This window comes from Mizuhopecten yessoensis, unplaced genomic scaffold (assembly GCF_002113885.1).
Source record: "Mizuhopecten yessoensis strain PY_sf001 unplaced genomic scaffold, ASM211388v2 scaffold8071, whole genome shotgun sequence".
NCBI classification, from domain to species: Eukaryota; Metazoa; Mollusca; class Bivalvia; order Pectinida; family Pectinidae; genus Mizuhopecten; species Mizuhopecten yessoensis.
Window position 1 is genome coordinate 2,124,931 of NW_018407364.1, and position 15,451 is coordinate 2,140,381.

Sequence of the window (15,451 nt, forward strand, 5' to 3'; positions counted from 1 at the left end):
ATAAACACCACGAGACAATACATGCGATCGTGCCATATGTGATGGCGGCAGAAAATTATTTGATACTGAATAATATCAAATGTCTTTTCCAAGTACAGAGTTTGTGAATAGGATAATGTCATCAATGATTACTGCACCTGTTCTTCACTTAAATGATGTATGCACTTAATCAATGCTTCCATGATAGGAAATGCAGTTTATGCTATGTGAGATACATTCTCAGATTTAAATATTTCTGTTCAAGTTATTTTCTCCAGTAATTGGCCATACAGCATTTCGCCAAATAACCTTTCATCTTTCAGCTTAACCTTTGTACAAATGTACATCAATAATACAATATGTATTCTGTTTACTTTTCAGATGGTTTCCTGACCACTTTCTACACTTAATTCTTCCATGAGATCTCAATATTTATCATAATGTGTCTTATTTATGGGCATAATAAATAAAAGCATTAATGCCGATTTATTAGATCGGGTAAAACGCCCTTGTTTGCATACTATATTAGAATGTCAGGTTATCGATTTATAAGGGTTATACTTTTCCAGCATTGTACACATGCGAATAAAACAACGTTTGTCGTCTACAACCTGATAATTGCACAGACATGTGATACGTGAAGTCCAAAAAGCAGGAAACTCCATAAGAAGTAATATATAAGCAGATCAGTATAACGTTTTACCTCACAAAGGAAAACCACGTACGTGAAGCTACTATAAAGTATGGCGTCAGTAAGTATACAAGTCATTGTCTATTAACATAATGTTTTTAAAGATATTCGTACATGGTATCTCATACTAAGGATACTTCGAAAGTGAAAACGTTATTAATACATCTTGCGAGCGAATGCAGTTATTGACAATAAGCAACGTTCTGTTAGAAACAGGGGACAATGAGATGAGATTGATTAGATTGGAATATTTCATTAGTCATAGATAGTAGGAAAATAACGGGGGAAAACATAATTACACTCACTCACTCTCATATGGAACTTGCATGTATAAATATATTCTCACATGGAACATGTATACTAGCGGACAAAAGAAACTGTGCATGGGGAGAATTGTTATAGAACTTGTATTACCAGCTGTACATGTGTATACATGAAAATTCACACACATGGCCGAATATGACACATACACACTATCCGTGTGTCATTGGCAGTTTTTCCCGTGCAGTTTGCTCTCTATAGGCGTTGACCAGTTTGCACGTTTTTCTCTTCCAGCCATCCAATTCGACCAATAAGCCCGAGAACAGTATGGAACCGATTGCGTGAACGAGGTAACCGTCCGCGACGTCCTGCAATCCGCCCAGTTGTTCTTTATTTGTATTTTTGGTCACCTCAGCTTAACTCAAATGACCTATTGCTATCCTTCTTCGTCCGTCGTCGTGCGTCGTGCGTCGTCTGTTAACATTTTACATTTTCAACTTAAGCTGAAATAGTGTAGAAGGAATTTCATTTCTATTTCTTGGGAATGTTACTGACATCTCCATGATTAAGTGTTGTTATTTTTCGGGTTGCTTAGAAATCCAATATGGCCGCCAATGCCGCCATTTTGAAAAACAGATTCAAACTGAAAGTCAGGTTCCAATGGGCTTATTTAACTGAAACCTTGCAGGAATGAACGACACATGGTCCTGACAAAGTGTTGTTAATTATTTTTCGGATCTATCAGAAATCCAATATGGCCGTCAATGCCGCCGTTTTGAAAATTAATTGCTTGGTCAATGCCACCATTACTATGTATAGAAAATTGTCAATCTGTGAGATACATTTTCTGTGGCAAAGGGCATTTATGTGTTTAATGTTAACAATTTAATAATGTTGATCATATTACAACCACACCAGATAAAACCATGTCATTCTCTAAATAAAGTAAAGAATATGTAGTGTGTAGTATAAGGAGACATTGAAGTTGTAGTGCACTATTGTTTGTGCATGCTTTTACTCCCTTTTTATCATAGTTATTATGTACAGTCATCAATGTAAAACAAATCTAATGCTGATTTTGTAACAGTAGCGAGACGGGTCCAGTTTTGTTTTATTTCCTTCCGCATAAATGTATAGTGTTGTGCTCTGAAGCCATATTGGCTATCTGTAATCTAATTGTGGTTAGACCAAAAAATATAAAAATGTTCATGAATATGTTTTTCTAGACATTTTGATAAAACAGGAAGTACTGATATTGGCCTTAAGTTACACAAAAGTTATTTTTTACCCTTTTTAAAAAGAGGGCTGGCTTTCGCATACTTCCAAACTTCCGGAAAATTGTTGTCAATACTAAAATGCATTAGTTTACAAACAATTGGAGCAATGGATTTAGCACAGTACTTCAAATGTTTGCGCTTATTTTGTCGAGCCCTGTGGCTTTGTTGACATCTATATTCAATAAAAAGGTTTCAATAAAAGTAGTGTTAACTTTAGGGAATATTTTGAAGAGTCGTTATTACATGTTACTTTTACATATTGATCAGCTATATTAGTGAAATACTCATTAAAACAATTTCCTATTACAGCTTCATCAGTAATATCATTGTCATTTGGATCTTTTATAAAACTCGTTAAACTGGAAGATTTCTTTGGACATAGTTTTTTTGTAATTCTTCCAGTTTTTATTGAAAGTTTTACACTGATCTAGAAAAGAAGTGAAAAAAGTTGATTTTGTACATTTGTGTGTGTTCCTTATTTGTATTGCCATGTTTATATCATCAGTCCACCAGTCGGGGATTGCATGTGTTCATTGTTCATTGAGCATCAACATCTTTAGTTTCTATGTTTTGCTTGAATGCACTGCAATCCTTGTTTGATTGTTTTATGTTATAGGGCAGCAAACGTATATATTCTAGGGCAGAAAACAATGACATTATCAGCTGGGAAGAGTACTTCATGGGCGTAGCTTTGTTGTCTTTCAGGCGAAGCAAGGACCCCAATACGAAAGTGCGTGTCGCCATGTTATCTACTTTCTGTTGTTTATAAATGACTTAACCTACCTGAGTCCGACTATAGATAGTGTAGATAAGTGTGACACGATACCGCTTGTTTCTATTTACAACCCCTGTAATTTTAATATGTTTTGAATTATCAAAAGCTTTGAAAATGTTTGAAAGGCTAAGAAATGTATTCACTGTAAAAGATAACCTGAAAATTTGATAAAAGATTATTGTGTAAGTTCATTGGTTCCAAACAAAACGAACGTGGGTCGACATGTAACAAACTAAGATTAAATGTTGAAGCATCATTGTGGATGGAGAAGAATTTTCATTCGAAAAAGAAAACGAGTTTATTTGAAATGTAGAAGGTTGTTTGTGCAATTATCTGTGCTAATTGTTCTATATTTTACATTGGACGAACTAGTTGTGTATTACGTCAAATCATGAAACTTCACAGACAACAGACAACTCGTGACCATCTTAGATTTTTAAATGTATATAAACATATTCATTCTTATGCAAATGATAAATGTCTGATTGAGCAATATCTATTTTTCATATTGTATTTGGCATAGTTTCAAATAGCTTAACAAATGTATTGTCCTTTTGCTAAATATATATCCCATTATCACTATGATATCCAAATGTATCTCTATTTATCCCTATTTCGCTTTTTTTTTTTATTCAGAAGTATATTTATTAATTACAATTCCTCCACCTTCTAGTTCTAGTTCATCGATTTTTTGTGATATTTCAGGTTGGAGCTTGTATAGTAAATAAATTCAAAAGAATAGTAGGGCTTGGATACAATGGCTTCCCTGATAACATCCCTGATAACGATGACAAACTCCCATGGGGAAAATCGTCAGAGAAGGATGCGGACGGGAACGTGCAAAACAAGCATCTATATGGTAATATTATGAAAGTTCTTTAAATATGATTTCGTCGATCCTCTGATAACAGATGTTTTGGATTTCACATTTATGTCAAAATACATTTATCAGATAATATGTAAGCGTTATTAATTCTAAATCGCCTAAATCAGCGTGTGGTAGTTTTCTAGCCTTCAAAATAATAAATATGAATTAATTTATGTTGCATGAGGTTTGTTATAAAAATTGCATTACCTTACAGGATCACTATTCAATTACAAGTACGAATGGCAAATTCAAAGTGCCGATGGTACTGTAAACGTAGACATAACAATGTTAACTGTATACATGTAGATGATAGTACGTTTCATGAACAATAAAATCATGTCAGCGACGGCATTTTAGAAATTAGTCATGCAGTCATTATTTTTTTTATAAAATACTATTATCAATGATATAAAACTGCACGAGAACCGCCCTTCCTTTTGCCATCAGTCCCAATGGATCAGTAGCAGAAATGAAGTAATTTTACAGGATGTTTGTAGGTCAGAATTTCATTGAAGCACAATTCAAATTCTTATCTGTCTCCGTAGGTCCCGGAAAATATCTAAGCTTGTCGAACGCACATGCATTTAGAAATATTGATTTAATTATAAAAAGATAACATGTATGCTCTTTTTTATCAGTTAGGTATTGTACAGCATATTTTTGGAATTTAATAAACGCAATGTTAAGATCACTTACTTTTGACTTTGTGATTACACTATGGACAGTGTATTTTACAATGATAATTTAATGGTTAAATGGAAATTTTCCTTCAGTGTGCCATGCGGAAATGAATGCCATTGTCAATAAGCTGTCGGTGGATATTACCGACTGTACCATATACACAACGCTGTTTCCATGTAATGAATGTGCCAAACTCATCTGTCAATCTCGCCTTGGTAAAGTCGTCTACTTAAAAAGAAAAGATGAAGATGACGAAGGAAAAAATAAAGCAGCGGAGAACATGTTTCAAATGGGAGGAATACAAATGGTGTAAGTGATTAACATACTAAATATATATGATACAAAAATCAGCAATTGTTTCATAGTTTGTTGTTCCTACCTAATTCTAGAGCACTGACAGGCCAGCAAGGGCCTCGCTATGTGCCTGCCAGACCCAGCCAAACCGAAACTCATTCACCCGTCTATTTTAAGTTACAGTAACCTTGACCTTTACATATTTTAAATCCCTTTTGCACATTTACATACCACAGTGAATCACCATGTCAAATTAAAAAAAAAGTAGACTTTCGGTTTCCGAGATAATTTCAGGAAACGAAAGTATGGACGAACGAACGAACAGACAGACAGACAGCAACTTGATTACTATAGGGCACCAGCATCTATGATGCGGGCCCAAATTATACTTATATTATTTGCCTTTAAAAAGTTAAATGAAGAATTTGTGGCTGGTAATTTTCGTAATCTACATCAATTTAACATATTTAAAGTCATAATATAATTAAAACAAAATTTACCGACAGAAAGACATATAGTTAATAATGTTGTGATGTTCCCATCCTAGTTCACCAGTTGGTATTGTAAATTCGAAGCTTTTAATATCAATGGTTTTAATACTTGCGAACAAAAATATTAAATTTAGTGGTTAATAACGAGTGAGACAGAAAAAGATATAGAAAAATATTTAAATAAAAGTCAATTTTATTATAGCATTGCTTCGTCTAAATTGTCTCGATATTCTACCCGGTCCAGTACCTCTAGAACCATTGTTTAAATGTGGTTATAAGGCATCGTTGTTAGTAAAAAAAAGGCACCAAAATATAACGTATTTTCTACGTTGATTAAACAATAAAGTAAAACAGAATTCTTTTTATATTACGTCTTTCTGTGTGACGTCATGCTATATACAATGTTTCCATCGTGCTCTGTTTCTTCTGAAAAACAAGCATAAATGACGAACAACAGAATTTTAAAAGAAGTAGAATCTGTTGTAGAAATTTGATGCTACCCATTGTTTACATAAATCTGGTCGTGACCTTCATTTCTTAAATATTTAGCTCCCTGTCGCACATGTGTGTTGGGATATTTACTCCAGATTAAATGATGCATTAAAATAGTATAATTATAATAAATGCAAGCGGAAACTCCCTTAGAACTAATACAAACGTACTTGAGTTGCTTTAAGTTTAAGCTACAAACCTACACCACGAGAAATGGGAAATATACAGTAGTTCGATCGCCTTGTTGTATTGCGAAATGATATATTGTTTTAAAAAAGTTAAATCTTTTGTTTTGTTTTTGTTATAGGAAATACAAACCTACGCGCACAATAGAACTGGAGATTTGAGACCACGATTTTGTACTGTGATGTCCTTGAACAATGTGCAAATTTCCCGACCAGAATATCTTCTGTTTGTGTGACCGTTGAATGTGATTGACAACGCTAATGATGACTTAAACAGTCAAGTGTAACGCTGTGTTATCTTATTATTATGTTAATAAGATTTAAAAAAAAAAAACGTTTCCAAATAACAGTTAATGAAAAAGACGTATTATTGATCCCAAACAATAAATTAAATTTCAATTAAACATTCTGAGCTCCTAAATGATTGGTTTCTATTTTTGTTATTTAGTTAACAAGCTCATGTTTCCTGATAAAATTTGATATTTGAAGACTAATTATTGATTGCAATGAATAAATGGAAAATCAAATGAATTGTTTCCTTTAAATCTTAAAACAATAAAATATTATTTAGCTTCCAAATAATTGAATTTGGTTTTTATTTTGATATTATAAACGTTATTGTAATTATACATTTGTTTTGCAATTTTGGACTGAACACGATACAGACAATGACACTATGTTCAATTTTTTCGTCAGTTTGTTTTGAATTAAACGAGGACAAGTGTCAGCAACTCTAATTGATAATTGAAAAATTATGTAGCTGTATATAGCTGTAAAATAAAACCGCATGAGGTTGTCTAGGGATGCCCTTTTCCGATGGTAATTTATTAGTGAAATGAAAATGTTTTGGCAATCAAATATTATACTTAAGGCAAGCTTCACTTTGTGCATACTATTCAGCTTCAATGGGCAATATACAATTGACTTAGAGACTGTTTAAGTTGTTAGTTTTCTATTATCACACATCAATATACATCGGCATTCATTATGATTATATTTATTCGTAATATATCAATATGATATTTTCAATAGTTTTCTTTCAATAGTTAATACAATAATACAGATATGTAGCCATTTGTTTATACATAAATAGTGAAGCTAACCATACAGGTTTTAATAGTGGTAACTGTTTGCAAACGGTTCTACTTCGAAAAGCGGGGGATACAAACGAAAATACCCCCACTACTAATAAGAAATTGCGGCCTATGTACATCCTTTAATATGCAGAAATACTCTCTACTTTAAGCTTTACATGAAAGGGATCTAAGAAGTCTGATAATTTTAGCCGCCCTAGCCTCATATTTTATTACGTCTGCATCGTTCATTTGTTAAATAGGAAATATTCTAAATTTGTCATTACCACAAGCGCGTATGTATTAACTGACCGGTTAACAGGATACACTTACATATCTTTGGTTGAGATCTTAACATTTATCAGAATGTGTATAAGTTATGGACATAATAAATAAAAGAATTAATGCCGAGTTATTGATTTTAACACATGATCGAGTAAAACGCCTTGTTTGCATCACATAACGGAATGTCATGTAATCAGTACGACCTATTTTTGTGTTATCTATTACAACATTGTGCGCACTTTGAGATCAGATTGTTTTGTCGTCAGTCATAAGGCTATCGTCTACAACCTGATAATTGCACAGACATGTGAGAACATGAAGTCCAAAAAATAGGTAACTCGGTAACAGTTGATGTATAGCCTATAAGTATAATTATTTACCTCACAAAGGAAAACCACGTACGTGAAGCTACTGTGAAGTATGGCGTCATTAAGTATACAAGTCATTTTTCTTTATTAACATAATGTTTTCGTACATGGTATCTCATACTAAGGATACATCGAAAGTGAAAACGTTATTAATACATCTTGAGAGCGAATGCAGTTATCGAGAATAAGCAACGTTCTGTGAGAAAGGGATGCAAATAACGGTCAAAATGGAAGCTGATTTCAACCCTAATACCCTAGTGATAGCGATTACACATATTTAAAAACAATAAAAAATCGCTGCAGAGTGTTCACTCAGACAAACATACATGTGTAACAAGAGGCTCCTGTAGGATAAATATTAAAACCAATGATTAATGTACATGGAATAAACAAATTACTCCATCATAAATGAATTGTAAAGACAATGATTAATACATCTGCATTACAATTAAGTCATGATTATAATACATAACCAGTTAGGCAAGTGAAATTATGAAAAACACCTGAAAACAAGAACAAAACATATCAAAATTATCTGTTTTAACAGTGCAATTATAAATGTTCCTGAAAAGACAAACATTATCTGTAATATCAAAACATTTTAACACTGTAAATACATGACAGCGTTCAGCTCAATCATTCAAAAGATCAACTAAGAAAATCTTGAATATCCCAACATTGACCAAACAATGCCAGTATATGGAGGAAACACCTGAAAGCCTCCATCTCTTAGATCTACAATATTGAAAAATGAAAGTACATTACAAAAAAAAAATAATTAAAAAACAAATGGCAAATCATGTTATTGATTTTGTTACAATAAAAAACCATTCATTCTCCACTACTTGTCCAATGATGTTATCATTGTATCTAACAGGTCTCCGCCGTTCCCTCGTTGACGTTCGTACTTGAGGATTTTTAAAGTAATTTTTAAGTAATTTTAAAATGACCCCTGTGACCGCAAATGTTTGTCATAGTAGTTTATTAGAATAAACCTGGTAACTCTTTGTCACAACAAACTACAAGCCATATATAGTTAATCTTTTGTTGATTGAGATAAGTCATCTGGACTTTAATACTTTTGGAAATTTGATTGTTACCTATTTCACAAGTATCCTTCGAAAACACAACGTGGGTTAATAGAGTTATGTGAAATCATACTTCGTTGTCTATGGCATTGAGTTTATGTTTATAGACATATATTGTTCGTATGTTTGAGAAAATGTAGGCTTTTTAAATCTGCTCACGCCTTTACCTTTTTAATCTTTTCTACAGATCATTTTCATATGCTGCAATTGTTATCCTAAAAGACACTCCATTATTTAATTAATTATTCAAATACTCCATATTGTATTACAAACAGATATATATATACATATTTATATAAAAAAAATAAAAAAATACAAAGATTTTCGTAGTACCCCCTAGCGCGTTCACCTTTTTAGAGGTTCATCAGTGGATTGTGTAACCAGTGAAATTTTTAGTGTAAAACAATTTCATTGGATGCCATATATATATATATATATTTGACTGAATGATATCCTGAGCTTTGCTAGTCTGGGAATAGGACATAGTGTAGTTATGTGTCCTCTTCTAATTGATATATAAAAATAAATTACATGAGAAATATTTAAGGTCTCTAAAAACAGTTTTTCATACGAAATGGATCTGTTACAAGAGTGATTCTCTCATTGATCATAGGTAGGGACAGTTATATTCTTTATAGGGATTGCCTCCCTTGACCATAGTCCCAATCATTGAAAACAGTCATATCCTCAGCGAGACTTAAAATGGTGCACACCTTAAAAAATAAGATGTATTACAATATTTCGCAGTAACATGTTGTTTCCTAATAAAAATAATGAATTAACACAATTGATGAAAATATGTTTCGAAGATGACAAATGCAAATGTTATGCACATAGAAGCTATAGTTATATATTAGTGAAATGAAAATATTTTGACATTCAAATATTATACCTAAGGCAGGCTTGACTTTATGCATAATATTCAGCTTCAATGGGCAATATACAATTGACTTAGAGACTGTTTAAGTTGTTAGTTTTCTATTATCACTCATCAATATTTATTCGTAATATATCAATATGATATTTTCAATTGTTTTGTTTCAATAGGTAATACAATAATACATATATGTAGCCATTTGTTTATACATAAATAGTGAAGCTAACCATACAGGCTTTATTAGTGGTAACTGTTTGCAAACACTTCTACCCCTCATGTAGATCATTTTCTTTAGCCTAATCACTCATTGGACAAGTCCATTCTTTATTTTTAGGGTTCAAATTTGTTTGCCAAAAGAATGATAAGCTTCTCAGTACTTTAGGTGTGTGTGAACATCCGATCTCTAAACAAACAACCCATATTGTTTCAATAACAACACAAAGAAGTAAAGCAACTGTAAGACCCCCTGACCCGGTAAACCTGGCTAAGCAGCATAAGCTCACTAGAGGTTTATGTACGACGGATCAAATTAAAATGAATTAATGATACAGTTATAATACACATCGAAAGCAGTAATTGTTTAAAGGAACACAATAATGTTTGTTTGAAGATTTTATTAACATTAAATTAAAGTTTATGAAATGAAATAGCTGACATGCCAATTTGACGTCAATATTACAGGGTTACCATAAATAACAAGGGTTTTTGAATACCTTCACTAATCGTTAATTAAATAATTCATGAGTTGTTATCAGTTATGCATAAACTTTTACAGACGAGCGAATTAAGCCTGAAACATGTTGTTGAATACCTTTACTAATAATTAATTAACTAATTAATAAATTGTTATTAATTATGCATAACTTTCCACAGACGAGCGAATGGAGCCTGAAACCTGGTAGTGTGTATGTGCATACCAAAATTTGTTGAAGTAAGACCATCATTAAGCATAATTATTGCACAGAAACCAATTACCCAAGAAGAATATATAAATATAATTAGTTATAAATAAATATGCACGGATCATATTGACGAGCAAACTTAGTCTTTAACATTTTCATATGTACATGCACACTACATTTTGTTGAAATAGGACCATTATTAGCGTAATTTTTGGACGGAACCGGAAACGTGACAGACGGACAGACGGACCCAAACTAGTATCCCCCGAATTTCTAGGAAAAGCGGGGGATACAAACGAAAATACTCCACTACTAATAAGAACTATGCAGAAATACTCTCTACTTTAAAGGGACATCACGTGAAGAGCCATATTTTTTTTAATGAATGTATGTGTGGTATGCTCTTCCACCTATGTTACCTTGCTATCCCAATAGTCATAGTCTGTTCTAAATGTCCAGTTTGACCACTTGAATTGTTCGGGAAAGCCCTGTTAAAAATAGCGCCTGGCAGTTTTGCAACGAGGCAGTAAACACAGGTGGTCTGAACGAGATCCAAAGGGGCCCCCAGAGAGGGGCGTCCAGGCAACTGCAACTTCTTACCGCACTATGAAACCAAGTAATATGATTTCTAAGTCCGTGTTGAAACTTATTGAATCAGCAATTATTCATCATCAGAAGTTAATTGCACATGTGCCAATATTCAGAATTTGAATGAAAAAATATTTGTTAGCAACTCGGCATTATTTATAGACACCAGGAAATATCTATTACCGGAATGTGACCGTACAAATGGAACGGGGCTGAACACCTTCCATCAACCAAGGGACAAACCTTTCTGTATAAAGGAATATTCACGAGATGAATACCCCTTTTTAATTGTTTTCATAAAGTGTATATGCATTGACAAATATAAAAAAGAGAAACGTTTGTGAATTTGTTTTTACATTGTACAACTCAATGTCTTCGACCACTTTTTTTTCTATACCATGCATTATATGTATTCATGTATACTCTCTTTCCCACTTTCACTGTCTTCAAACTATATAACTTATTAAGTCATATTAGCCATCACACGCAATAAACATTTCTGGCAAAACCACTACGTGTACATGTGGAATATGTGTCAGATATGGAACGTGTTGAGATACTTGATAAATATAGGTTTTCAATACTTTACATAAAATAAAGGATTCTTTTATCAGTTATTTTTGTCCGAAACAGAAGCCGAACTTATCAGCAGCACGCGTCATTTTTACAACGTAAACAAATGACTTTTTCCAGTTTTCAATGCGTATTCCGATTCTATCTGAAGTAGAAAATTAATTATTTATGGAGAAAAAGTTGTTGCATTATCATACATTTTAAGTCAACATCATGTGTGAACATGAACTGTTGAAACATTACGATTTAAAACATATTTTTGTTATGCGATCCTATTTACTATAAATAGGTTCTCCTTCCTCAGTTCTTTATCCTGAACCGTCATTTTGACATATTTAAATCTTGCATGTAAATAAAAAAAATCGTTTACTTCAGCAATATAATTAAATTATACCATTTTACTGAACCTCGGGATATTATAAATTATGTAAATCTAATAGCGCACGTATCTCATTTGACCCCGACAGAACAGAATACACCGTGGCTATAACAACAGTTATCCCTTGGAAGCCTCATAGCAAAATCAAACTAACCAGTCACTTATCCCTTCCTGTCGCATAAACTACTGTATATAGAAACATTACGTAAACTGTCTCCGATACATGCCCATTAACATAACAAAATAGTTTTAGATATGTATTCATAACATAAACAGCATTTCTGTTGATTCCATTGCAGCTTTAACCGGCTATCCGAAAGAATACATGCACTGTACTAACTGCTAGGACAGTTATTTTCTCCATTGAATACTTCCCACCTGCAATAATGATTCCGTAACGTAATCATTGCGCTATCTTTTGACCATTTTGTAACTTTTCGCTTTGTAGCTGACGCGGTAACGGTTTCCTCACACGGCTAGACATTTTGTTTGCAATGGAAATGGCGTGCTATAATAATAATTATAATAATAATATACAACATTTGATATAGGGCTAGTAGAGGGAAATCCCTGAACAAAACGTTGGTCAGACAGGTAGAAATCCCGATGATTATGTTAAAATTGTTCATTTTTATGAATATATATCAGCGAAATCCGACTGTTATTTTCCATAAGGAGACTCACTTGATATGGTAATGTTGTATTTAAAAAGAAAGACAACAAAAATATACACTTCACCATGATGCCCCTTTAACAACAACAACAACAACAACAACATTTAAGTTAACACAACACTACCTAAATACAAATTATCTATATTATATGAAGTGAGAGGTAGAGTATTTCTCTAACAACCTTTCACACTTTATGACAATGCAGTGACTAATAATATAATGTTTAAGTAAACGCAAGTTCTGAAGTTTACTCGAATCTTATCAGTGATGTTTTGGGAAATATTCTTCAGGAAATATTTCTTATTTCATTATAGTTCACTTACATATTTTGAAATAATTACCGAATTATTCCTTATAGCTTGAACACATTAGAGTGCGTTTACAGCAATTACATTAAATAGAAAGCCTTACCGAGTATTAGTCATAACAGAGGAAGTTGTTTTGGCGCACATGCAAGATTATTGTTATGATGATAATGCCTTAACATAATTACCATTCAAGTATCTACCGCAGAATTCATGAAAACAAAAATAAGTTAAAAAAAATACCAAAAATAAAAATAAAGTTTAGCATGAATATTTAAATATTTGACATTCTGTATATAAAACGTAAATCATGTGCCCGAACAGGAAATATATATTTCCTTATTTTTTAATGATTGCTGACGTGTAGTTAAAATTATACTGACAAGGCCATAGAATTTAACTTATCATTACCGTAAAACCTCAGTACACTGTGGTTGTTGTACTTATAGTTTATTAACCTTTAATATGTAAATGTAAAGTTTGATAAATATAGTAATGCTCATATTCTTTTTAGTAATAATGTTTGTTTATTTATCATGTCATGTTGACCAACTTCCTTTAAGTGAACTTCAATAGCATAACAGGAGGCTCAAGAACAGTTTGTTATATATAATCTTTAGTGCAAATATGGGATGGCGGCAGAAAATGATTTGATACTGAATAATATCAAATGTCTTTTCCATGTACGGAGTTTGTGAATAGGATAATGTCATCAATGATTACTGCATCTGTTCTTCACTTAAATAATGTATGTACTGAATCAATGCTTCCATGATAGGAAATGCAGTGGAGCTATTTCCTGTGTTGGACATTATTGACACATTTGAGACTCAGACTTAGAACTTACCATTAATTGTATGTCGACAATACCATGTATAAATACATTCTGTTCAAGTTATTTTCTCCAGTAATTGGCCATACAACATTTCGCCAAATAACCTTTCATCTTTCAGCTTAACGTTTTGTACAAATGTACATCAATAATACAATATGTATTCTGTTTACTTTTCAGATGGTTTCCTGATCACTTTCTACACTTAATTCTTCCATGAGATCTCAATATTTATCATAATGTGTCTTTTTATATGGGCATAATAAATAAAAGCATGAACGCCGAGTTATTTGATCGAGTAAAACGTACTTGTTTGCAAAATATATCAGAATGTCAGGTTATCGATTTATAAGTATTATATATTTATAGCAGTGTACACATGCGAAAAGGAAACAACGTTTGTCGTCTACATCCTGATAACTGCACAGGCATGTGATAATATGAGTCCAATAAAAAAGGAAACTCGATAACAGGTAATATATAGCAGATAAGTATAACGCTTTACCTCACAAAGAAAAACCACGTACGTGAAGCTACTATAAAGTATGGCGTTAGTAAGTATTCAAGTACTTTTCTTTATTAACATAATGTTTTTAAAGATATTCGTGCATGGTACATGTATCTCATACTAAGGATACTTCGAAAGTGAAAACGTTATTAATACATCTTGAGAGCGAATGCAGTTATTGACAATAAGCAACGTTCTGTTAGAAAAAAGGGAAAATTAGATGTGATTGATTAGATTTGAATATTTCATTAGTAATAGATAGTAATAATTACAATAAGTTTATATAATAATATTAATTATTTTGTGAATGACCCTAGCGACTAAACAACGACGGAGTACATCTTGACTAAATTAGATGAACAGACCACATGGGCTTTGTGAACAATGTTTACTTGCCGAAATATACGCAATTTAAATTCCAATTTAATCCGCCTTTCTACTTCCAGTCGCCATTTTGTGAACAGGACCTAATCTCGAGCTGATGCGCGTTTGAAAGAGTTTAAAGTATTGCCAAACTTCTAAACGATCGTACCCAGAACATACTCTCTAAGGATGATGTTTTTGATAAATTTACTATCAATTATTATTTCCTTTCTGTATCACTTTCATTAATTCATAAAAGAACAAATTTATTTTTACCCGGTTAAACTTTTTTCTTTCAAATGTTAAAACACATTTTTTTGGAAAAAATGTTCTAGTTTCCGGATTATGATCAAACGTCGTCTGCTTCGCAAACATTCAAGAAAATAATATTTACAATGTATTAATATTGTTTATGTTAACTCGTTTATTCTTTAAAATATCTTTAATTAATAAATTATCAAGATTTTGTGAATTGAAAAATTGCATTTTTTATGTAACCGGAAGGTTCCGAGAACGTGACCCGGAAATACCTCGCAACATAGTCAGGATGGTAAATAAAAAACTGACGTGTATCGAACATTAACAGATTAATACCGTATGTATTGAGACACTGATGTGCTAGAATACAACACAAGGTAACAT

General features: G+C 32.4%; 2 protein-coding genes across 2 annotated transcripts in view; both read left to right on the top strand.

Annotated features, from left to right (window-relative positions):
- The first annotated feature begins 682 nt into the window (after positions 1–682).
- Positions 683–6,573, top strand: LOC110454832 (deoxycytidylate deaminase-like). Its single transcript, XM_021504564.1, has 5 exons — positions 683–731; positions 2,825–2,938; positions 3,689–3,842; positions 4,625–4,841; positions 6,117–6,573. The coding sequence occupies exons 1-5, from the start codon at positions 723–725 to the stop codon at positions 6,154–6,156; spliced, it is 534 nt and encodes a 177-aa protein (XP_021360239.1). The 5' UTR covers positions 683–722; the 3' UTR covers positions 6,157–6,573.
- A 1,143-nt stretch (positions 6,574–7,716) lies between these two features.
- LOC110454833 (deoxycytidylate deaminase-like) overlaps positions 7,717–15,451 on the top strand; it is a 43,983-nt gene continuing 36,248 nt past the window's right edge. The window contains exon 1 of the mRNA XM_021504567.1: positions 7,717–7,781. Coding sequence (XP_021360242.1) covers positions 7,773–7,781 — 9 coding nt within the window. The 5' untranslated portion in view covers positions 7,717–7,772. The remainder of the gene's footprint in view (positions 7,782–15,451) is intronic.